Here is a 26,996-nt window from a genome sequence, read left to right as displayed (position 1 = left end):
GAGATGAAGAGATCTAACTCTCCACAGTAATATCAACCTCTCTATTACCAGCAAGCTGGCAAAGATTGTACCTGAGATTCCCTAGACCACTGTGAGAGTGACTTGTTGAGCTAAGGAACTGCTGAGATCCAAACTAACCAAATGAGAAGGGGAAGGGACTGGGGACAGGTTAGCCACCTCCATTCCTTCAGTGTTTTTCTTACATAGCCTTAATTCCAAGAAGCTGGGGTCCTGGCCATTCTTAGGAAGAGCCAGAAGAGCCTTCCTGAAAAATTCATACAACTTCTGTTAAAAAGACCCTGACCCTAGAAAAAGACACCGAGAAAAATCAAAGCAAAACTTGCTAACTCGGGCGCCTGGGTGGCTCAGTGGGTTAGGCCGCTGCCTTCGGCTCAGGTCATGATCTCAGGGTCCTGGGATCGAGGCCCACATCGGGCTCTCTGCTCAGCAGGGAGCCTGCTTCCTCCTCTCTCTCTGCCTGCCTCTCTGCCTGCTTGTGATCTCACTCTGTCAAATAAATAAATAAAATCTTTAAAAAAAAAAAAACAAAACAAACAAAAAAAAAACTTGCTAACTCTGTTGATTATTGCCTTTTTTCTCCCATATCCACTGGCATTTGGAATGCTCAGTGTAAAAGTCATTCAGTAGATGGGACACACCACCATATTTAACTTCTTTTATGACGAAAGTCTCCTTAGGAAACAAGAATATCCCAGCAAATATATCACATAGGATGATTGCCTATAGAGATTTATGAAACATAAAATATGTCATTCTAAACTGTGGCTATAGATTTAAACTATCTGCTTTCTAGCACTCAGATTTTGACTGCCATAAGAAATATTCCTACAGAAAAAAAAAAAAACAGAACTGGAAAATCATCTGCTTTTCAAAAGTAGCTCTTAGGAGAGCTCATAGTATCTATAGGAGATACTATGAAGAGTATCTCATACTCTTCATTCATAGTATCTCATATAGATACTATGAAGAGTACTCAGACAGCAAGACCATCTGATTTTTTTCTTTTTTAGTCTAAAATCAGAAGTGTAGAAATGCCTTTCCTCTTTTCCAGTAAAGTACAAAACAGTCTGCTTCTCTAACGAAGCCCAATGTTTATCTCAAAATCTCCTAAATCACACTGGGTATTTTGTGTTATATCTCAACAATCTGTAGTCTGTCTTGACCCCTTCAGAGAAGATATTTCAGTGATGCGGCAGTAGAAAAATAAGTGTCTGACAATTCCCACCCCACTTTAGGAACCTTTCCCTCACTCCACGTCTCATCCTATTTTGGTCAGACATGACTTAGTACAGAGCCTAAGTAGGAGCACAGTAGTGATTTAAGCCTTCAGCCATGTGTCTTCTAAGCCTGACTGGTGCTGAGGAAGGAACAGTGTCAGGGAGCTGGAGAAGATAATTTTGGGGACAGATGATGAGGTGGCAAAATAGAATTGCAGACATGAAGCAGGTTGTGAGAGTATGTGTGCATATGTCGGTGTGTATTTCCCTAAGTGTGAAAGAAAGGCATTCTCACTCTATCCTCTCTCCCTTAGGTGTTTTCTCAGGAGAACATCTGTTCTGACTGGAAGATCTAGGGGATTTTTAATGGAGACAGAGTTGCAAGATATCAGATTCGGTATATACTTATACTTAAAAAATTATTCATTGCTTATCTGAAATTCAAATTTAACAGGTGTGCTGCATTTTTGTTTGCTAAATTTGGCACCCATAAATGAAAAGTGTAGAGAGCCCTGGTCCTGAGCTTAGCAGATGCAAACTCTACTTTGGTCAGGGGAAGCCTGGGTCTTTTTGTCAATGTGTTGAGGGTACACTGGTCATTAAATTATATCTGACATCAGGAGGAAAAAAAAATCACCTTTGCTAATACTTCTAGATATTAGTAAAGTACTAAAAAGAAAAAAGAAAATTTTTGCTATGTAAAATAACACTTTTTCACTCACTTATGAAGAATACCTTCCTTTAATTATTATTAACTATTAAACATCTCATTTATCTGTACAACATTAATTTTATTTCCAGCTTTATTGGAAAGCAGGAAATTAATTCCTGTGTGTGGTCTTCTGGGTGTTTTTCCATAGAAAAACTGGAAAAAATACTCTTTTCATGCAGGTACAATCGCTGGGTTCATCTGCTATTTTTTTAAAAATATTATCTTTTAACCAGCTTTGTGTCTCAAATTACACCAGAAGCTTTAAAATGATGAGAAATGCATTGCATTTATAAAAAGGGCCTGAAGGGGCTTAGTACAGATGTGTGCCTCAAGAGCCCATCGTACATATAAATACACTTTCTCTTTGAGACCCAACAAAAGGAAGTATATGCGAATCACTCTCCTAATGGGTCATTTTTATAGGGTGTGGCAGATCCAGAAATCCTTTCATAGTTTCTCATAAATGTGGAACTGTGACAGGTATCTTTTATCCTTTTTCAGATTTAACCTGTGAAAAAGCAGAAAAAGACTAGAATACTAATTCATTTTGTAAGTTAGACACTTTAAATCGCTCCACAGATTACAGCTAATGGTATGATGGTGGAAAGGCTTGTGTGCCATGTAGAACTGATGTCCTTGAGGATTTTTTCACTTTCAAAATATATTACATTAAGCAGTCAAAATATTAGTTGTCTGGTAATTATCTAGACATGAAATGGGTTCATACTTTTTGCTGTGTTCTCTCCAATGGTAAACGTGTAGTTTCAGCAATCAGAATAATGACGTGCTCATTTTTGATGTGGGAAATAGAGGCAGAAGAGGAATTATTAGATTTCCTTACTACCCACAGCCCACTGACAAGGCCCTGAAACAGGCAGAGTGACATTCCTCTAGGGACTCAACTGCCTTGACATTGACACTTTGGTAAGGGCGAAAGGCAATTCTAACCCAAACTGCCCCCTCTGCTCCCCATCCTGTAAGCCTACATTAATATATAAAAATTACTTTATAAATTTCCTTTATCTCTAAACCATCCAAGATACATGTTGGCAATCATCTGTCACACATATGACCCACCCATATATATCGGAAGAGTCTTATGACTCGGGTTTAATTAGACGGTAATAAATGACCCTTTTCCAACAATAGCTAGCCCCCTCAAGATCCTGGAAACCTTGCTTCCAAATTTCTTTGAGACCTATGTTATGCCTAACCCCCTCCCAACTTAAAAGTATATAATGGGCCACTCCTCATGACCCCTCATGACCTCTTCAGCCCTTGGGTCCTGTCTCCATGCTTCAATAAAATCACATTTTTGCACCAAAGGTATCTCAAGAATTCTTTCTTGGCCATTGGCTTTGAACCCTAACGTCTTTCCTACATCAGTTTTCATAATGGGAATGATAACTATTAGATTCACATTAAATAGGACTCTATTTCTTCCAATAAAAATATTCAAAATTCTTCTCAGCTAAGCTCTCCTGTTTCAATCAGTTTCATCACTACCTTTTAATGAGTGATAACACACCTGAATTTTAAACAATTTATTAAACTTTTTTAGCCTTGACCATTCTATTGGAGAGCTGTCACTAATCAGTATTTTTAGTGTGTTAACCTTTCTAATTGATGCCTAGGGTCAAAGGTGGGCTAACACTTGATAGTCCCTCACAGTCAAAATATAAGCATGACCTAAATAAGAGAATGAGTGATTCCTTTCCTTTGAGGAATACTGTCATTATACAATTTTGTCTAATAATATGTAAGTCAAACATAAACATAAACATGAGAGGTTCATAATTTTCACTGGGGATATTTTTATTAATTTCTGATGAGTGATGTTGGATTAAGATTCAAAAATTAAGACGGTAAAGTTTTTTGGCCTTTGAGCATTGGGAAAAATAAGGCCATAAATGTAATAATAATATGTAATAATAAAAAATATTTTTAATGGACATTTTACTTTAATAGCATGTTTTATAACATATTTCTTATGTTTTTCACACTTTCATTCATGCAGAAATATCTGTTAACTGGAAAAACTATATGGTTTCAAATTTTAAGGTAGCTTATCCAATTTTCTGGAAACAAAGAAGTTCTTGAGTTTTTAGGATGGAAGATAATTAACACAAAGGAAAAAGTATATATATGTTTGTCTCTCACTGCATCTCCCTGCATTGTTCGCTTTGTCTCCCCTGGTTAAAAATAAACCCTCAGACCCCAAATGGCATCAATTAGGTCATGTCTACACTGGGGATTCTTAGTTAATCTAGTACAATTTCAACCTCCCCCAGAAATGCAGTCTTCACTGGTCAATCAGGAATTTTCTGACGGGTGCTAATGTGTCTACCACTGGGCTCTCTCCACGACTCATTTACAGAGGAAGATGAAGTAATCTTGCATGATAAAACAGACCCTTTGCATTGACTCCAAAGGGGAAGCAGCCTTGCCTGCCTCAATCCTCTCACGCTACTCATGTTCTTGCCCCACCCTCCCTCCATAAAAGCCTTCCATTTTATACAACTCTCTGAGCCCCCTCCACTTGCTAGAAGGGGTGCCGCCTATCCATCAGTCATTTAATAAAGCCAATTAGATCTTCACATTCCCTTGGTTGATTTTTTGTTATTTAACACCTTACACTTCTGTCTTACCTAGAATGATGTTTCATAGGATCTGCACTGGGATATTATCTGTCACTAAATAGGAGTCATAGCAGCAGGGATATTTTTCTTCCCCCTTGCTCCCAACCCACCCCCAAACTGGTGAGTTTTATGGATTTTGTGTCTAATGCTTTGCTTGTTTTTCCATACTACCTCACAGTATATGTCCTTGGACCAGCACTCTGCTTTTGTTTTTCCTTTTAAATGAAGCAGATTAAAAATCCAAATGCCCTCTAAGAAATGTAATGGCTTCAATGGTCAAAATGAACCATCTATTTTCACTGTGTGCCTTTAATGTGAAATAACGTATAAAGAATTTCTTTTTTTGCTACTTCAAAATTGATTCTTGAAGAAAGACAACCAGCTTTCTCTTGCTGTCTCCAAACAAACTGAATGACTTCTTAATGAGCTCCTTAAGATCAATAGCTTCTGAGTGTTCCTGTGGCAAGTCTATCATTCCAGTTTATCTTTTTTCTCCAGCATTTAGCTAGTTACTGGATTCTATCATTGTAATTATTTAAGTTACTAACCCTCTTCCCGTTCACCTCCATCCCATAAGCCCCATTTCCTGGTCCTCCCTTCCTTTCCTCGTTGTAAACCATTTACTCTCTATTCAGGAACAAACAACTCTGGGTAGGCAGGACACTTGGAGTTCATGTTAAACATGGAAATGGAAATACAGTCCTCCCTGTAGCTGACCTCTGCCCTTGTCTATTTGCATCTGGCCTTGCATCCAGTCTGCTGCCTTGTTTCTGACCCCCAGGCCCCATCTCCCAACTGATTCTGATTGCTGAGTCCACTTCGTGTTGTTCTCTGTGCTCCTTAACAATGGCTACCGCACTTCCCACTGGTGAAATAAGCTGCTTTCTGAATTTAAACGTGCTCAGTGGGGTTGTTCTTTCCCATCCCAGCACATCTAAGTCTGCAAATGACTTTCACTTTGATAAATCAATTCTTCTATACGAGGTTAGTTCTTGAGATACAGCCTTCTTGGTCAGAGGCCTTAGTAAAATTTACAGGGGCTCCATTCTATTTTTGTCAAAAGCATGAATTATAAAAGGTCCATAATGTATAGCAGGAATTCCTTGAACTTTTTAGTTGGTATATATAGATTATGGCAGTAACTGAATGTTTTATTTACAGGTTTTTACTAAATATTTTGTTTCAGCCTGTTACCAATTTTTATTCAGTCTAGAGCACATCAGCCCCAAAGACTGCATTTTTTTCTTTTAATTTCTTAGTTCTATGCATTTTTTTGGTTTTGCATTAAAAGCGGAATCATGACATTAACTATGATCTCTATCAACTCTTGGGGAGGGCTTTTTAATATAATTAAAATTAAAAATGGTGAGCCCATCATTGAACTTTACGTTCTGCCAAAACAGAAACAGTCTCAGGAGGTGTCCTGAGTCTGAAAATCTAATAACATCGACATCTATGTGAATACAGGTGATTGTGTATTCTTTATACCAACACACATCCCAGCCCGGTCCCATAATACTGAATTATGACAAGGAAGAAAGCAGATAAAATTCTAAATAACAGTTGATACCAGATGGTGTTTATTTAACTAACACCAACCTTATTTTTAGACAACGCTGAAACTGTAGAATTGTTTCCTTAACTAAGTTCCAGTTAAGTCACTACCCAATTACCTACGTAAGTACCCTACAGTGACTACATATAAATCTCTGGCATGTAGGGGCACGACTCATTTGCTGTTTTTGAATCTGAATGCTTTGTGTAGAGTCAATTAGTTGTTGGAAACCACTTTCAGAAAAGCAGCATCTTTTCTTTCCCTTTCGCCTTATTTGAAAATAGTAACAAGACTGAGTGGATGAGACTAATGGTCTCCTTGTAAGACTGGGAGACTGTCCTTGATTCTGCAGCTCAGAAACCTGTGGCTGCTCCATCTTGAAAGACTCATTCATCCCCTTTCACTTCCTCCTGCTACAATCCTTCTCACCGAATGCCTGGGGATTCCATTTATTTTACCTCCCAGGGGATTCCACAGGCTCCAAATTTCACACCCGGCTCAAATTTCAGAAGAGCAGCATGGCTTTTATTACTGAACTGACATCTCATCTGACCTTTGCCTCACAGAAGAGCTGGACTTCCGAGGCTCTGAATATTCAAATTTAATTTCAGCTACTCACAGTGCCAGCTTCAGCAGGAACGAAAGGATACCCTGCAGCATCTGTAATTACGGATTAATTTGAATATATCCTCCAATGCAGATTATGAAGGCTTTGCTAATAATGACTGGTGACGTTGCTGCCTTTTTTCTCCCCCCACATTGACATTGAGAAAGGAAAGGAAGTAGAGAAGAACCAGGAACTCTTTTTTTTTTTTTTTCCTATTGCAGAGTCATAGACTTTTATGAAATGAGCTTAATTTAATATTATTATTATTTTTCTTAGATAACTCTAAGCTTGTGCTACTGATTTCCTACAGCTATTTGATCGAATAATACACTTGGTAGGTTGTATTTTGAGTCTTCAAAATGAGCTGACTGGATCAAAGTTTTTCTACCATTCTCAAGTTCCTTATTAGGCTGGGATTTCTTTGACCCGCTGTCAAAATCAGGTTTCCCCCAGTACATCCAGCACAGTAGACAATAACTGCCTCCAGAATAATATGTAATTGAATGACTATAAATGTCGCATCCTTCTAGATGCTTTTCTACCTAATCTGTATTCCTAACTGCTTAAATTTATTATTTAAATTTAAAATTTGTTTAAAGCTAATACGTGTTTCCTTGTGGGTATTCATGAGACAACTGGGAAATATGAAAATCTAAACTTACATCGGAGTCATAGATTCATACTGACTTGTACCACTGACAAATTAGAGGCCAGCCAGTCCTAAAGAATTATCACACAATATGTTCCGTTCTGACTAGAAAAATACAAAACTATGCTCAGTTTCAAAAACTTAAATTTGGTGCCAGTTAGAGTCATCTTTCCCACACGTGCTCATTATTCAAATTAGCTAGGGCTTCTGTAAACATTTATTCAAATTAGCTGGAGCCTCTGTAAACATTTAGATTCCTAGCTCATCTCTCTGAGAGTCAGAGGCAGGGCCCAGAAATGTGTATTTTTTAACAAGCTCCCCTAGGAGGGTCAGGATCAGGCAATTTTGGTAACCACTGAATTAGAGTTCAACAAGGTGTGGCAGGATCGTTCTTGATGAGTATGTGGCATCTTTAAGGACCCAATAAAATCTTACTGGAAACAAAGTTTTGGATTTTCCTTTATAGAAAATCCAGGGTGAAGCTGCAAATTTTGATTTATGCTTTTAAAAAACCTGGACAATTTCAGGGAGGGAGGCAGAATATTACCAGTTTCTTTTTTTTTCCCCCAAAGAAGAAAGCCCCCATGGTGTGAATTCAGGTTTATTTAAACACCATGACATTATGACTAATATATTGGATGAGAAAATCCATTTTCATTTCTAATTTTTCCATATAAGAACCCTTCCTGAAATTTATTATTGTTTTACTTTGGCTTATAGCCTTAAAAATTAAACACTGGAAGTGTCTGTCAAATTTTGCAATTTTCCTGCTAACTGCAGTAAAAAACAGCTCCAAGAGTATAAAACAAATGTCACTTTCATGAGAGCAAAGGAACATTTGACTTTCAAATAAAAACGTATCTGAATCCATGGAGTAGAGAAATATAAGTCAGTTAAACATTAGAAAATATTATAGACAAGAAAGAAAAAAATAAGAATGTGGAGATTGTGATGGCATCACCACATGCTCCATCATGAAAGATACAATGTGGAGTTTTGTCAAAAAATAAAATGCTACAGTAAACTGGAATTCTTATAAAGGCTCTAGGAAGAAAATGAGAAACTGACATTTCAATGAAGAGAACAGGAATGTATTTTTCTTTAACTGACTTTAGGTATTAACACACACACACATGCACACATATATACACACACATACATATATACTGACACATACATTTAGACACACTCCAACGTACATTTATACTTTTTCCTTGGTGTTGCTTTCCTGAGGCTTATTCAGTTACAACTGATGAGAAACAGAAAGGGCATTCATACATTTTTTAAAAATTCAGCATTCATACATTTTTAGTATTTCATTTATACCACTTGCGGTAAACCTAGAAAATTGCTATTATTTTGAAATGGTTTTCCTGAAGTTCTGGATCTACAGCAGAATTCTATACCTACACCCCAAAAATCTATTAGAGTAAGCAGTCAATAAAAATGGAAAGGTACAAAAAGGGAATCAGAAAATTTTGTTTGTAAATATTTCCTTTTGAAATGTACATACATAAAACATTTCATAAGCACACGCTTTGTGCCAAAACATTCAGTGCATTTATAATACTTGTGTGGCTGAAAGTTTGTATTTGAATTTGCATTTGTAAAGACTGAAGTCTTTTTCCCTTATGGAAAGTAACCATGGAGAACAAGACACAAATAATATTAGGAATCAATAGGAAATGGCTTATTCAGAAAGATTAATTGCTCAGCTGTGGAGGGCTTCTATAAAGAAGAAGAGCATACCTATGAAGAATATATAAAGTTAGAGGTAAAATACCTAGTAAAAATATTTTACTATTTGGATATATATACATGTATATTATGATGGGCATATATAAATATATATATATATAATATATATATATGCTACATTTCCAAGTGTTCAAAGAACTTTCGCTCTTCCTTCTTATACATAAAGTATTTCTTTATTGTAATAGTAATTGCTGTATTCTTATGTACAGTTTATTGGAGTTTGTTGTTTTCTTCAGTAATAAATAGTAAACTTATCTAAGGCTTTTCTTCATCATAGTGAATTAGTTGTAATACCATAAACAAACTGGTTAAATTTAATTTTAAAACTGCCAGTTACATGGTCTAGGTTTAGCTGATTGTCATATTTATAATATGAAAATGGTTTAGTTCTTCAGAAATTTTTATATTGGACAGATGACACTGATTTATTGTCTCACATAAGAATTCTGGCCTACATCCTTTTCACTGGGTATCAATTTACTCTCATGGTTGACCAACTTGCCTAGTGGGAGCCTATTTCTTTCTTTATGGTAAGACTTACTTGGGGAATGTCAAAATCAAGTGTTATAATAAATGTGGTTCCTAAGTACATGGATTTATAGCTAAGATCTATTTTGTGCTTCTAGAGGTAGGTTTCTGGGGCTCTGCATTAATTTGAAGGTAGACGAGTAAGTTTAAATATATGCTACAAATCCTACAGAAATCACTGCAGTAATAAAAAATAAAGTTATAGCAAATAAGTCAACAACAAAAAAAACCCCGACTGGAATCATTAAATAAATTCTATTAATCCAAAAGAAGACAGAAAAAAAGAAAAAAAAATGGAAAGATGCAACAAGTAGGAAAAGAAACAGAAAGATGACAGATTTAAAGCCAATTATAACAATAGTCACATTAAATATAAATGATTTAAATGCTCTGATTAAAAAGCAGAGATAGCAGGGTTGGGGAAAAAAAAAAAAGAGACCCAACTATATGCTGCATAGAAGAAATGTATTTCTTTCTTTCTTTTTTTTTTTTTTAAAGAAATGTATGTCAAATATAAGGTACAAATGGGTTAAAAGTAAAAGGATGAAAAAAACACACACCAACATAGCAATAATCAAAAGAAAGCTGAAGTACTTCTACTTATACCAGTAAAGCAGTTTTCAGATCAAAAAATATTTCTAGGGATAAAGATGGTCATTTTCTAATCACAAAGGAGCTATCTGATCAAGTAGAAGTTATGGTCCTAGCTGATCATGGATCTTTTAGAAGAGCTTCAAAATACATCAAGTAAACACTGATATAACTGCAAGAAGAAATCAGGAATACCACAATTATAGTTGGAGATTTCCATATTGCTTTCTCCATAATTGATAATATAAGAAGATAGAAAATCAGTAAGGATATAGAAAATCTTGGTCAACTTGACAAAAATTTTACATGCATTTCAAACAAAGATAATGAAATAAAATGCAGTAATACGCAAATGCTTCATCTATTATTAAGGGAAAAATTAAAAAGTTATTCATATACAATCATGAAATCACACACTCAATGTAAATGGAGACAAAAAAGTATTTCATCAGGGGGCCTGGGTGGCTTGGGTCATGATCCCAGGGTCCTGGGATAGAGCCCTGCATCAGGCTCTCGGCTCAGCAGGGAGCCTTCTTCCCGCCCCCCCACCCTGCCTGCCTGTCTGCCTACTTGTGATCTCTGTCAAATAAATAAATAACTAAACCTTAAAAAAAAAGAAAAAAAAAAAAAAAGGCAGGGAGCCTGGTTCGCCTTCTCCCTCTGCCTGCCTCTCTGCCTACTGTGATCTCTCTCTCTGTGTCAAATACATAAAATCTTAAAAAAAAATGTATTTCATCAGAACAATAATTTAATCATATTTTTCTTTATATTTCTTTCCTAAATCAATCTATATAAGGATTTTGCTAATTACAGATAAGCTTTTTTTTTTTTTAAGATTTATTTATTTTGGGGGGGTGAGGGGGAGAGGGAGAGGATGGGAGAATTTCAAGTTGACTCTCTACTGAGTAAGGAGCCCCTTGTAGGGCTCAGTTCCATGACCCCAAGATCATGACCTGAGCCAAAACTAAGAGCTGGACACTCAACTGACTGAGCCATCCAGACACCTTTGTGAGTATTACACATAGATAATGGATGAGAATATTTATCTGTCTTAAAATTAATTTCAAGAGCTATATAATTTATGGAGTTTAAAAAGCTTTATTTTATGGAATACATTTTCATTCCCTATGCATCAGAATGCCTACTGTAACAAAGTGAAAGGTAGTAGCTGAAACAATTATTTGCCAGAAATCATAGCAGGTATTTGTCTATAGCTCACAAATACATTTAAAGATGGCTTTACAAAAAACCCTATATTCATTCAGTCTAAGATGCTATTTGATTAGAAATCATGCCATTGTTTTAGGTTCTTCTAGAAAATAATAAATGCTCCCAATTTAATTGTGACATAGTAAGATACAACAGTTTCTGAGATGTTAAAATATAAAGTGTGTGTGTGTGTTTTCTGAGATGTTAAATGAATGTATCCTGAGATGCACAATGTGTGTGTTCTGAGATGTTAAAAGGTAAATAGTATGGATTTTATAATCTAAACCTAAAAACATGTCTCCCCTAAAGTGAATTTTATGTGAACTGAATTCAGATTCTGTTGATCCACTGGAATAGCCATTCCAGGCTCAATACTGCTGGGGAAATGTATCAATTCTCTGTCTTGAATATTTGAAGAAGAAAGATATTCCTATGGTGCTTGTGTGGCTCAGTTAGTTAAGTGTCTGCTTTTGGCTCAGGTCATAGTCTCAGGGTCCTGGGATTGAGTCCCACATTGGGCTCCCTGCTCAGTGGGCAGTCTGCTTCTCCCTCTGCCTCTCTCCTACTCAAGTTCTCTTTCTCGCTCTCTCAAATAAATAATAAGTAAAATCTTAAAAAATAAAAAAAGCAAGATATTCTCAACTTTCTACTGGTTAATAATATGAGAAGAGTAAGGGAATGAAAGGGCTACATAAAATGGAAGAAGTCATTATTAACTCAGAAATACTTAACATATTAACAAATACTCAGAACATACTTAGTTCCCAGATCTTGGAACTAAGATATGTTTCTGTTATGTCTTTAGAAAGTTAGAGTTCTTTGTACAAACACTCTAAGGGATTAATGAGTTTCAATTTCACTGGTCCAACTGAGGCTACACTTTAACATCTGAATGAATTAGTTACTGATATAGAGACTGAGCACTTCCATTTTTCAGGGCCCTACAGAAATTCAGACCAGGAGATACTATGGAAAGATGTTTAAAATGGTAAGAACTTTTAGAAAAAACAATTAGACAAATATAGTGTAGAACTGTACGGTGCAATAATATATATCTACTACTATAATATTAAAATAGTTACACAGGTCAAAAAATTTAAAAAACCTATGAATTAAAACACAATCAAGGAATGTGAGCACAGAAACAACATATTTTTTAATTTTGATAAACCAGTGTAATAGTTAAAATTTGTCCATTTCTAAAATTCCCAATTAACAAAATAATCAAGGAAATATATAATTAAAACATCTTTTAGTTAATTTTTGAAATATTTTTCTCCCAAAGAACATTTTTTACTAATATCAGTAATGTTTTTCAATAGCAAAATTAGGGGCACCTGGGTAACACAGCTGGTTGAATGCTGGACTTGGTTTCGGCTCAGGTCATGATATCAGGATCATGAGATCAAGCCCTGTGTTGGGCTCCAATGGTCATGGAGGAGTCAGCCTGAGATTGTCTCCCTCTCCCTCCCTGTCTGCCCCTTACCCAACTCTCTTATAAAGACAGAGCATGTGTTCTCTCTTTTTCTAAAATCAAATAAATACATAAAATCTTTTAAAAAATAAAATTAATAGTGGCAAGTATTCAAACAGTAACTATTTACATGTACTTTATGATAAATTATTCAAGCTTCTATTAGGTTTATAAAATATAAACAAATTTTACTTAGCTGGATCTTAGATAACTGATAATATGGAAAATGTTAAAACTTTTATTTAACATTATTTTATAGCCATTATGTTTAATACTTAATTATAAGTAGTTCATTCAGTCAAACTTGAATTCAGTTTGGTACTCCATTTCTGCCTATTCTAAACCATTCAGATCACTTACCTTATCTTTTCTTTGCTTTTCATCCTGGTATACAGTCCAGTGTTCTCCATCATTGCTGTAAGCTAGTTTGTAGGAGCCTACGAACTGTACATGACCAAAATCTTTAGCTCCTTGTGTAATGATGCCAGTTACTTTGGTAGGGACCAGAAGGTCCACCTAAGAAAAAGGAAAAGATTTAATTTAAATGCCACAATAGAGTCCATTATAAATTTACAAGTCTCTTGAATTCAGAAGATTAAGTAACATACATACTCAAGCCAAAAATACACCGATTATTTGAATATTGAAACTGATGATCGAGTCTATTATTGGCTTATACCTTTGATTTTGCTGCTGGATAAGTTTAGTTGAATAACTATTTTGACCATTTTAAAATAAAGTGATGGTCATTTCAGTCTACCAGTCAATTTTATAATAAACTGATATATCTAGTCGTGCAGTTTTGTGCAACTAAGATAGCACAGAGCTGGCAAGGCTGACCTTCTTGAAATGATTATTATCTTCCACAGCTAGTGCTTGTAATTCAATTTGCTGACTTTACTGGTCAATTCAATAACAATAAAAATAAAACTATACTTGTGTACACATTAGGAATAAAAATGATGTATGTACCACAGTTAAACATTAAATAAAAGCCAACATTATCTCCATGAATTTTAATCAGCTCAGAATATAGAATTGAGTAACAGTAATTGTTGTCCAGTGAAAATCTCTTTCAGAAAAGTATAATCCTAAATGTTGAGGAGGAAGTCAGGCATTCTTCAAAAATGAAGACAGATCAAAGTATGCATCCATGACCTGTGGGATCTGTGCTCATGAGGTGTTTGATCCTATGAACTATGTACTTATAAAACCTTAAGGCCCATGATTATCTGGTAAGCATTAAATTAATCAGGATGCAATTGAAACACAAAAGATAGGATTAATATTTATGAAAAAAGAGTACACAACACTGAAAAATTTAGTATATTTTCTTTGTTCTCTAATTCATGAAGCTTTTCTTCTTAGGATGTGAATTTTAAAAAATTATAGGAATCTTTGTTTTCCCTGTAGACAATTCTTATAAGACCTTTACCTTGAGGTTTATTGATGTTCCTTAATCTACAGCTTCCTCTCTCCTTCCACAATAGCCACCTACTTCCTCCTACTTCCTATGACTAATTGCCCTGCTTACATCCTTGATCTTATCATCTTTCGCTGTCATGATCCCATGTGTGACCTTGGTGGCCTTCAACCACTATGTCCTTTTGTTTCTATTTCAGGTTCTCCATCCTGTGCAATGTATATAGCCACAAATAGACAGTCATGGGTCAGATCAGTACATGAATGAAAAGAGAGATACAGAGAATGCATTGAATAGACCATATTTAATTATTGCATATAGATGCTCTTCAATAAAGATATGAAAAAAATTCTCAATGTTTCACAGCCTAGGGATATTTATTAAAAAAGTCATAGGGGCTTTTCAACACTTTTTGGAACATTCCTTAGTTAGAGAGTTTAGACTCAAACTGGATAATGGATTAAGACAGAAAACTACCTTTAATGAGTTATTAAAACATTTTAGAAATTTTATCAAAAACTAGAAATACTTCTGATTTTGCTATTTCCTAAACATGTATTATAGCATCTAAAATACCTTACCTGCCCCACAGAGATGCAAGATGGCAAAATTATACCTGGGAAGGAAACTGTTGCTACCTCATAGGAACTACACTGAGTGCTTTCTTTTGCCTTCACTGAATCCTCTCAACAGCCCTATACAACCTTTGAGATGAGGAAACAGATGCCCATTATAGCATGATGTGTGATCTAAAGATAAATAGTGAGTAAAGGGAGGATGCTAGATTCAAATCCATCTTTCTGATTCAAAGTTCCACCATACATTTAAATTCTCACTGAATGATTTCTTTCCGTTCTTTGTGACTATTTCAGAAATTTCTGAAAAATCTCAAAGTTTCCTTCCCATACTCATCAAATTTATAGCAACTCTAAGCCCAGTCCAAGTCAATCCTGGCTTTACAATATTGGAAGAGCCCTGTGTTTTAACATGAATTTCATCTCTGTTCCTCCCTTGCCCAAAGTTAAAAATATGCATTGCTTTTGTTGTCCTAAATCCAAATATAATTGCACAGAGACACCTAGGCATAGACACTGCTCTTCAAAATGCTCTTAATGTTGCTGACGCCCAGTGGGCAAAAAACCTTACAGTATTCTGAGTCACTGCATTACCATCCACACTACAAACACACAGGAACTCAAACTGTCACCAAGAATATGAGCACTTCTAAGGCTGGATTCTTTATAGTCCCTAAATGTCTATGAGTCTTTAGCTAAGATGATGCAATGAAGAGTCTTATAGCGTATCTCTTTTTCTGTGCTATTTCTTAAATTTAGCTGGGTTTCCTGCTGGGTGGAGATGTTTTCTCCTTAAGTTGTATGTCTTGGCTCTTTCTAACAGATATGTTTTTCTCCCACTCTAACTGCTCCCCTTCTCCAGCTTTTTTTTAACTAGAAATGTTTTTCTTTTTTGTTCCAGTTAAGTCAACTTCTCTACTTAAATAGTCAGCAATCTGTTTCAAGCTGGATTTTGTCCTAAAATTTGCTACATTAAACTTGGAATACCAGGCCTAAGAAAACCTCTCTTAGTGTAAAAATAATCAGCATCCCACACTTAACACGAAACTCCTGCAACAGGACATGGACAGATCTGTCTGGGACACAGTCACAGATGTGTCACTCTCATGTTCACAATGATTCCAGAAAAACTCATTCTTCTAGATCTATGCTTACCATTGGCTGATAAGTACTTTGCCTTCTTACAGATCTTCTGAGTTAAAGTTGTACTGCAAACATGTTGGACAAAATGCCTTCAGCTGTTGTAGACAGACCCTTACCTCCCAAGGTTTGGCTTGAATACAGCAGGTCATTTAGGGTACTGAGCTGGCATATGGGTAGATATTTGGCTCAGTGCACTGCACTTCATGCCTGGATCTGTATTAAATGTGGCTTACATATAACAGTCCCTCAATAAAGGTTTTGCTGGATTGAACTAAAACTACTTCCTAAGTATGTTTCATGGCTAAGGATGCCATAAGGTACCACTGCAGAAAATGCCGGCCGTCTTCCCCTTGTTTTTCTACATTGTGTAACATCACCGGTCAAGGAAACAGAGTCCCAGTGGTGCCAACCAGTTTTTACTGAGAAAGGCAACGAGTTAAAAATCATCTCCAATCTTCTGATACTGACAGTCAGTCTTTTGGAGAAAAACTGGATGGTCTGGGTTCCCCAAATGGCTCTGCCCTTACTGGCTCTATGTCCTTGGGCAGGCTACTTGACTTCTCCACATCTCATTTTCCTCATCTGAAAAATGAAGATAACAATCCTCATAGGATTTTATGAGGATTAGACGAATTAGTATTTACTAAGTGTGTAAAACAACATACAGACTATAGTAAGGGCTTTATAAGAATTTGATGAGAATAAAACAATAGATAAATCTGGGGGAATAATCCATTATCAGTCTCAGCATGTTATTAGAAAAAAATATATAGAATCAGGGAAATGGCCTGATTGTCCTAGAAGCAACTTCTGGATCATAGTATATTTTGGTCAGCTTCTCAGGTTGTATACAAAGATAGTCATTTCATCTTTACTTAAAGTAGAGAGAATTAGAAGCACTGAAATTCCCATTTATCAGTGAAATGGCTTACTAAAAATAATACAATTTTATGGAGTTTTGTACATCCTCATTTGAATATTAAGATTATATTGGGGTGCCTGGGTGGTTCAGTGGGTTAAAGCCTCTGCCTTTGGCTCAGGTCATGATCTCAGAGTCCTGGGATCGAGCCCTACATCGGGCTCTCTGCTCAGTAGTGAGCCTGCTTCCTCCTCTCTCTGCATGCCTCTCTGCCTACTTGTGATCTCTGTCTGCCAAATAAATAAATAAAATCTTAAAAAAAAAGATTATATTACAATAGGGAAATGGTTCCAAAATAATACTAACAGAGGGAATTAGATTCCAAATTATAGTGAGTGATTAATTTTCCTTTAATTATATGAGTAAAAAAAGGATGCATATACAAAAAGGCTCAAATGATATGTGAGTAAAGAAAGAAGTATTGCATGAGGGTTATGTAGGAATATAACTCTTTTGTTGTAAAATGTCCTGTAATGTTTTAGTGAAGCATAATTATTTTTAGAGTGTTTAACTTAGAAAAACTATAGAACAACTAAGAGCATCTGTTTGAGAAAGGTCAAGATAAATGACATTTCAGATGTCTGCATCATACCCTAACAGATGGCTTCCTGGAAGGGCAGACTAGGAAAGTTAGCTGATTTTCACAGAGATGTACTTAAAAGGGTGAGGAAAATGAAAAGTGATACAGATATACAAGTGCGCAAGAAAAGTGAAAAGACAAGAAAAAGACCCAAGAGATTTATCACTGAAATATGCAACACAGCTGCATCTAAAATGCTCTAGAGTTTGCCTTTCTGTTATTGGTTATATTGAATGACATATTTTATAATTTCACAGAACTTTGTAAAATTAACTCACTGAACATAAGCAATTTTGAAGCTAATATAATTATATGGTATTTAAAAATAAAATTATGGGTAAAATGTTTAGATAACATTTTGGTTTTATTAAAGAATTTTTTTACCATAACATTACATAATACAACTGTATGTAATTCTAGGTCCATTGAAGACACATCATTCACTGTTCTCGATATTTGAACAATATTTTTGGTTATCAGATGTTGGTAACACTTTTAGTGCATATTTATAGGCCAGCTAGTTAATATGATGAACTCAATATGAAATATTATCCAGCTCCTATATCTGATATAATCTAGTAGCTCTAAGGTTACACATTCAGTATTCATAAATACTATATCCTGTATATTCATTTCGCTACTCATTATTGCTCTCCTCCTCCCTGTACTTGAAAAAGTTGAAGTTTTTAATAAAATTTTTAAATATTTATTATAGCAATTACTTTTTCCATATTGAACTTTACAGCTATGAGAACTAATAGAAAAATTATACCATGAAATAACCTTTCAAAGGATAGAGGGACTTTTCTGTTTCAGTGGTGTTTTATAGTACGCCTTTTACATATAAAACCACACATAACCTATGCCTGGTGCCACAAACAAGCTTTAGAAGCTTAGGTGATGATTCAGGAGTATGTTTTGCAGGACACCTGGCATAGAGTAGACATTCCAAATATCTAGGTATCATCTTCCCTGGATTCAAAATTGAGATAATTCTGTATTTAACAATTACCTGCAATTATAACATGAACAAAGCTCCAGGTCAACCTGATCTACACCCCATGAATGCTGTCAGCTCATGACTGCTAACTTTTTAAAAGAGATTATTTAGAATCATGTAGTAGTTCAACTGCATGTTTTAACTGAGGATGAGAGATAGCATGGTAACTATGTACAATTTATACTTAATAATTTTATTGTATTTTAATAACCTTGCTCATGGAAGTAATACAAGCTATGAAGAAAAATTGAGAAATACAGAAAGAGGAGAAGGCAACTCTGTCTCACTATCAGATACAATCAATGCTTTTTATCCACCCTAAGCATGGGTTTTTTAGGTAAATTTGATGTACTTGGCATTTGACTGGCTACCATGTCTTGGTTGCACTTTTGGTCTGCATTTGCAGGTCAATTAGTTCATTCTTTTTTCCACTTAGTATTTCATCAGTAATTCTCTATTTTTTAAGACTATTTTTTAAGACTTTCTTTTTCCCCTAACACACCATGTTAAAGCTTTGCTGCAATCAATTATTTACTATAAAACATTTACTCCTCCCTGTGCCCTCAATTTTTCTCTATTAAAATTGATATTCTCCAAAAATCCTAGTCCTTTCATTTGGCCACATATCTCACTTACATAGGATAAATTCACAGAATTAGGGTTATTTGGTAAAAGGATGTGAAAAATAGATTCATTTTCTAAAAGATATATAATAAACACTCATTGTGAAAATTTCAGGTGGTGAAAGAGATAGAAGGAATTCAGATAACATAATCTATAATTTTATTATCCAGAGTTAATTCTGGTTGACCTCTTGATATTCATATTTGCAGACAGTTATTCCCATATATCTTCATAAAAATAAACTCACAGTATACATGTTGCTTTATAACTTGCATTTTTCATTTACTATGGGTATTTTTACATACAAATAATATTGTGTAATGGCTGTGTCACATTCTTTATTATGGATACAAGAATGAATATGAAAATTACTTAACCACTCCCCTATTGGCATTCTTTTAATTTGTTTCCAATTCTTTTTCTTCAGTAAAAAACTAGAATGAACTCCCATGTTCATATCTTTGCTTGTTGGTGCAACTATTGCTTTATTGGCATAAAAGACCTGTCATTTGAAATGTGCTATAAATTGTTTCCCTTGTCTCTATAACAATTATACACTTGCATCTACAGTATATGATAATTTTTTCTCTACATACTAATCCTGATTTATAAAATTTTACATTTTGATAGTTTAAAAGATGGCATTTTTACATTTAATGCATTCTTTATTAGCTATTAGATTAAAGATTTTCTTGTTGGCTTTAAGAATTATTTATTTATATGTAACATCAATATTGGCTTTTGTTATAGTTATTGCATCTTTTCCTAATTTGCTATGTCATTTAATTTTATATTTGACACAGAGGTTTCAAATTTTCCTATACTCAAATCTACTGATCATTCCCTTTGTGATTGCATATTTTTGTATGTGTAAGAAAAACTGTCTACCTAATTAAATCAGTGAAATATGATCTACGTCTTTTCCTATAATTTCCTATGGGTTTTCCATTTATGTTTTCTTTCAACTTCTAAACCATCTTGGCTTTATGGATATATATGACATGACAAAAACTTCATACCTAACTTTCCATAAGAATGTAATTTTCTTAACACTTTTTCTCAAATAATCTAGTTCTATTTTGTTGGTTTGTTTTTTCTCTCTACCTGGATGATAGTTACAAGGTTTGATTTTTGTTTTTGAAATTGACACTACTAATGACAGTTGTCATCATCACATACCAGGATATATCTTGGTGAGAGTCTCTTTTGTTGCTTTTGGATGGAATCAAGTGAGTCTGAGTCCATTGAAGCTGTAGACTAGTTTCTGGGAGAGGAAGCTATGGTCGAAAGGTTTTCTTGTTTTATAGTTTAAAATGTTGCTTCTGCTTCTTTTAGTTTCTTCCAAAGAAGGTCTGTTATCTAAAGATGGGCTTTTTCTCTGCTTCTGATTTTTCTTATTTATATTATTTTCTTGCTCACAATTTTCATTTTTTAATTATTTTCCTTTGCATTCTCAGAGTTTCTCCATTTTGTCCTCAGTATTACAAATTTTATTTTTGATAATGCAATTTCTACTACTAAATTTTAAAATTTCCTTGAAATGCATTATTATTAAGATACCGCCTTCATCTCAGCATTCATCTCATTCTCTCTATTATTCACAGAGAAAATTCCTTTAAATATATTCTAGTAATCCATTGTTTTGATAGAAAATTTTCTTTTATAGTTTCTCTTCATACCTTTAGAATAATTTCTGTCCTTTTGTTGTTCTAGATATTAAAAAATAAGCCCTATATCATCTTGTCTTATCGTCCTTTATTTGAACCCAGAGAGGACATTCCTGATGTCTGCCCAGCACACTGGTCACAAGGGTTCCCCTTTAACCTCTCACCACCTATTAGGCAGGTGTGGGAATTCTCTTTCTGATCCTCAGAAATCAACACTGCCCTATCTTTGTTACCAATGCCCAGCAGACATTTAGGCTGAACACCTTAGTTAGTCTGAAGGGATAAGCCTCTCCTACTCTTGTGGTTTTTCCTCTGAATATAGGAAGGATAATTTTTCTTGATAACACAAAATCCAATGTACTCTCTTGTCAAATATAAAATTACAGGGGCAGGCAACTTGGTTTTTGTTATCCATCACGTACCTGGCCCACATAAGGTGTTTCAATAAATACACAGTGAACGAATGGTTTCTTATTTAGGATTCAATGAGCTATCATGCAGTCAACATGAATTCCACTCCACTTTGCCAGGTCTGTATTCCAGGGCAAATGGGTGTGATGGGACATGGCCACAGCACACAGTTTCTGGTTGTAGTACAGTGACTGTTGGGCCCTCCAGACCTCAGGGCAGGTTCTGGGTCTTGACTGCCACTGGTCTGATTTAATGTTGGCATCCACACACTGTAGTTACAGGAGACTCTGCCCAGGGCCTGGAAAATCATTGATTGATGTACATTTGTATGCGTACTTTGTGGATGAGGGAAGGGTATCAAAGGTTGCTGCAGAAGTTGAATGAGTTAAAATGACTGAAGTGATCTCCTCAAAGCTCAACATAGGAACACTCAAAATCAGGCTTGCTTTTCTCAGCTCCAGAGGAACCTTCCAAATGTAGTTCTCAGGAAAATGTTGGAGAAAATTCAACCAGGCTTCACTAAAGCTCTGTGTGTAAATGAAAGGCCATCTACCAAGATTTTGCTCATTAAATCTCAAACAAGTTTAAACGACAAAAGAACCAAAATTATAAATATGTTGGTATTAACAAAATATAAAGACTGACTCTAATGCCTTTGTATTGATTTACTTAAATCATGACATATAAAGGGAAATTAAGGTGACACTCTCTTTTTTTAATGAGTAGACCAATCTAAAAATCTATACACATTTTATTTTTTGAATTGTTTTGCAAATAATATCCTCAAACAATTAGTTAGAAGTAATTAAGATAAAAAAAATGAAGTAACTAAAATGGACATCAAGTTAACAGGTAAGCTCTTAACTGTTTTTCCAAATTCTATGATAGAAAGAAAAAAAAGAAGTTTGAGGAAAACTATAAAACTTAGAAAATTCCTAGGGAAAAGAATCATACTTTTCTCATTGGGTTATTGAAAGTGATTTTCTGCTGAGTTCACCAAAAATAAGATCACCCTGAGAGAGTAGAATTAACATATCTTTATGTACCTTTCAAGCCTGATTTTGATTAGGGTGGGAACTTTGGCTTATTCCATGAATAAAAATTCAGGGCAATGGCTAATGGAATTAGTCTGCAATTGATAGGGTCATTATTAATTGGTGAATGAAGACATAATAGAAGACTTTGATCAGACAGCATAATGATATCCAATAAATATTGTTCAGATATTTTAATTAGAGCAGTGCCAAAGCCTAAATGAAGTAGAAAATAAAGAAAACTACTGGCAAATGATTTGCATGTAGTTTAAAGAATGAGAACACAACTTTTAAATAGGAATTGAAGTAGTTTGTTATTTAGTGCTTTCTGAAAGCCCAGTAAGAGGGGAACCTAGATAAAATTGTGCCAGCGTCTTTTATAAAGCTAAAGATTCCCTGAACTGGCAATCAGACTTGAAGGCCCTTCAGTAGCCAGTATGTGGTTGACTATTCACCTGAAAAAGCTGCTTAAGTATATTTTTTTGGCAACTGCTTTACTAAATATTACCAAAGGCACTTATATTTCATATAATCATTACATATTCCAGAGACTGCCATTTACAAATACAAAACACCTATACACAAATACGTATTGATATGTAAATTTACACACCACTTCTTGTTTTGTGACAAATAAATAAAAACCAGGTGAACTCGGAAAATAAATCGCCCACAAATCATACTGCAACAGCAAATCACACTGCGTATCTTAAATATTACGAGGCACTCGAAAGGTAGGAAAGTTGACAGGACATACAACCTATTTTTAATGTACCACGCTTGCTGGAGGCGCTATGCATTTTAGGCAAATACAAAACTTTGCCGTTCCCACAATTTATAAATCATCTGTAGAGACTTGTGCGTGAGTTTGTTGTATTGGACCAGGTGAGTCTCAATACTACATTTTTTTCAGTCTTCACATAGGCACATTACATGGTGAGTGATTTTTAGGCTTAAACATCATCTATGCCAAGAGAACTAACTTTTCCCCACCTTGTCCTTACAAAAGGAAGTGGAAAGGGGCATGGCCTCTCAGGAATCAGATATGAAGTAAAAGCTTCAGACTGCTTTGGGGAAAATGGACCATCAGTGTCAACAGCGGGAAAACAGCCCAGGTCAGCGTTGCCCTGAAGTGACTGGAGGGGAAAAAGGGAGGGCTACGGCTCAACAGGAAGAGCTGCCTGGAGATTACGGGGTTAAGAGCCACTGACACAGAAAATGAACTGCCCTAAAGGTTGGTTTTTTAAATAAAAAAGATCTTTTGTCCAAAGGACAGAATATACACATAGTGTGGATGAAGGATACAAATTATTTCCATTCAAGTGCCTGGTCAGTAACACGGTCAGCATTTTATTTGTGTAAAAAGGACAAGCTTGGCTCAGGAGGATCTGACAGGGTTGTCTAGTCCATCAGTACACCAGGGTCCACACACTAATTATAGTTTTAAAGAGCCTCATTGAAAGCCCTGGTTATAGATTTCCTCATTGAATACCCATAAAACCAACGTGTTTTATTTAGCTACAGTAAAAATATCTTCTCTGTATTCCTCCGCTGTTATTGATGTTAATCTCCCTATGTTTTGTTCCGGAGTAGAAATAAGGAGCAGCTGAATTCTTGAAACTCCAATTTCTTCCAGCCTCTCTTTTAGGTCCCAACATTAATTTCCCATTTATTCTCTTTAATATAGGGTCCAAGGTCTTTTGAGCTTATTAAGTGGTAAAATAGAAAACTGGGTGCTGGATGCTGATAAAATCTAAGCATTACCTGATGAACATATTTTAATTAGCTTCCACCATGCACTGTGGCCTGGATATATTTATAATAAAGCCCCAAATAGGTATATGCCTAACAGTTACAATGTCATGGCTTGACTATTGGGTATATAGCTTTTGTAAAATATGTCCTTCTTGATTGCCTGTGAACAATAAGATGCTAATACTTTCCTTCTTTCAAGAAGTAGCTCTATATTTAAGGGACTCTCGTATATACACTTGTCTCAGAACAAGAGCTCATTTCTTTGTGCAATCAGCTCCAAACAATCTCATATTTTTAAAATCACATTCTTTAAATCTATTCATGCACTATATTTTTCTATTACTGCAAAATAGCTCATAAACCACAGTTTTAAATTAGGTATGGAATTAATAAATCACTTGGAACAAACTCATTATATCAAGTTTATTTATTTTTTTTTTGAATTTGTATTCAAGAGTTTAAAACTCTCGAGGTTATAGCTCACTTCACTAAAGGATCACTTATAGATTTAAATGAAGAATTTCATGAGACAGTCCTATCATTGTGGTTAAACATCTTTAGAGTAATTGTCTTTGATATCCCATCTGAGACTTTAGTCACCAAACTGCTGACATTTTTAACATAATTTGAAAAAAAAAATCAGAAGTGAAATAAACAGAAAGTAGAGACACAATTCCTTCTTATTTGACATTGTAATTGCTTAAGGATCCTAAAATCCAAAAGATATTTTAGTGACATTCAAACACTGATTTAAAGAAAAGAGGATTCATGTAAAAATTATTGGATAGAATGACAGTAAAGACATAATTTTAGAAAACTATTTACAATGGAATCAATCAGCTGGTAATCAAAACAGAAACAAAAATTTAAAAAAGTTCACCTTCATAAATAACTCAAAGATTTTTCTCTTGATCTTGTGGCTTGCCGTACCCAAAGAGGTATTTCGACATGTCTTTCTCATTACAGAGAATTCTGGTACATTTTAAGAAATGCTGAAATATCTGTTAGTTTAGGAATCAGAATATATACTTTGACACATCTGTATGTTTAATTACTATAGGTCTAATGCAAACTACTTTTTAAAGTCTTCCCTTTCAAGATACTTAGGACAGAAGTCACACATACAATTTGCTACCTTTTTAATACCCTAAAAAATTAAAATCGTCTAGAAAGTCATGACTGTGTAATGCATTCTCTCCAGCTCTTTTGTAATATTTTCTTTAAAAAGTAACAGCAAATGATATAAACAGTCATGTAGACATTATGCTTTAGGAGCAAGAAATTTCACCATTGTTGGGGAGATTGGAAGGTTAACTATGAAGAATAATTCTGAAATAATATATTCTTTTGAAAACCTTCAGGTCAAAACAACAAATGTGGTTATATTTTCAAGATGGAAACTATAATTTTATCCAGCAGTAGGGGTGCCTCGGTGGCTCAGTCAGTTAAGCTTCTGTCTTTGGCTCAGGTCAGGATCCCAGTGTCCTGGGATCAGCTCTGGGTAGGGCTCCCTGCTCATTGGGGCATCTGCTTCTCCCTCTCCCTCTGCCCCTCCCCATTGCTTGTGCTCACTCTGTCTCTCTCTCCCCCCCTCTCTCAGGTAAATAGATAAAATCTTCAAAAAATAAAGTAAAATAATGCAACAGGGAAACCCAGATATTAGGAATGCGTCTAACATTTCCACACTGAGAATGTTTTTGATAAAGCTTTTTTTTGGTATAGATGTTTTATGAGATTAAGAACTTCATTTTCATTATGAATTTGTTTCAGAATTTAAAAATCATACATAGGTATTTAATTTTATTAAATTATATGTCTGTTTAGATTGAGATGGCCATATAGATTTCTCCTTTAATTAATTAAAATCTAACAAATGGCCTCCAAACCAACACCAGACAACACTGGAACTGTAACAGTGACAATACCTATTGGCATACTTTCCATGGTCTTCCTGCTTTTCTTAACCATGGTTTATATAATCCTACTTTTTGTTACATTCTTGCTTTTTGAAACTCAGCCTTATTAGATATGAGTGGGCCTGTAAACAATAATTAGTTTTAAGTTGTTTTTAAAATTTATTAAAAAAGTATCATATAGCAATATTCTGGGACTTGTTTTTTCATTCACTATTATAGTACTAAAACTCATTTACATGTTTGTTTATAGTTATGTATTTATTTTTACTGCTGTGTAATATCCCATGTGTACATAATAAGGCAACAAGACCCATTCTATGTCACAAGTATTTGATTATTTCCAATTTTAACTTTTTTTTTATTTTTAAAAAAAGCTTAAAAAAATTTAGCTTTTAAAAACATCTCCTGGTATATATATTCAAAAAATTTTTTGTAATTATGTACCTAGGAGTAGAATTTTTCAGTTGTAGAGTATATGAATGTGCAATTCTATAAGACAAGGCCAAAAAATTTCTAGAATGACTTTACCAATTTATAATCCTGCCAGCAAGATATATATATATATTTTCTTTACCTTTGATTTTCTATCTTGGTGATTAACATTAGCAGATTTTCTAAAATGTTTTTGAGAAGTTTGAACATTTTATACATTCCTGGGATAAATTCTTCTTTAGTAAACCTATTTAAGCTTTGATGGATTCTATTTTAGTCACAGTCTATTTGAGACCCTCGCATCTTTATTTACAAGTGAGATTCTAAATCATTTTCTTTCCTTGTACTTTTGCCCAGTTTTGTTTGGTACCAGAAAACCATGGTTTCATAAAAGAATTTGGAAAGCCTTTCTTTTCTTTCCTATAAAATAGTTTGTATAATTCAGAAGGTCTATGTATTTTGAAAACTGAAAAGTCTGGCTTGAAGTCTTTAAAGATGGTAGATCTATTCAGGGTTTCTTTTTTTCTTTTCTCTTTCTCTCGTATGTGATTTTTCTT

At 34.7% G+C, this 26,996-nt stretch overlaps 1 protein-coding gene across 2 annotated transcripts in view; it reads right to left on the bottom strand.

Annotated features, from left to right (window-relative positions):
- EDIL3 (EGF like repeats and discoidin domains 3) overlaps nt 1-26,996 on the bottom strand; it is a 410,169-nt gene that overhangs the window by 11,678 nt on the left and 371,495 nt on the right. For both annotated transcript variants that reach the window (XM_044266049.1, XM_044266057.1), the window contains one exon: nt 13,321-13,476. In XM_044266049.1, the coding sequence (XP_044121984.1) occupies nt 13,321-13,476 (156 nt within the window). The remainder of the gene's footprint in view (nt 1-13,320; nt 13,477-26,996) is intronic.

The sequence above is a fragment of the Neovison vison genome, chromosome 1, assembly GCF_020171115.1.
Source record: "Neovison vison isolate M4711 chromosome 1, ASM_NN_V1, whole genome shotgun sequence".
In the NCBI taxonomy this organism is placed as follows: Eukaryota; Metazoa; Chordata; class Mammalia; order Carnivora; family Mustelidae; genus Neogale; species Neogale vison.
This window is presented reverse-complemented; position numbering and strand designations above follow the sequence as displayed.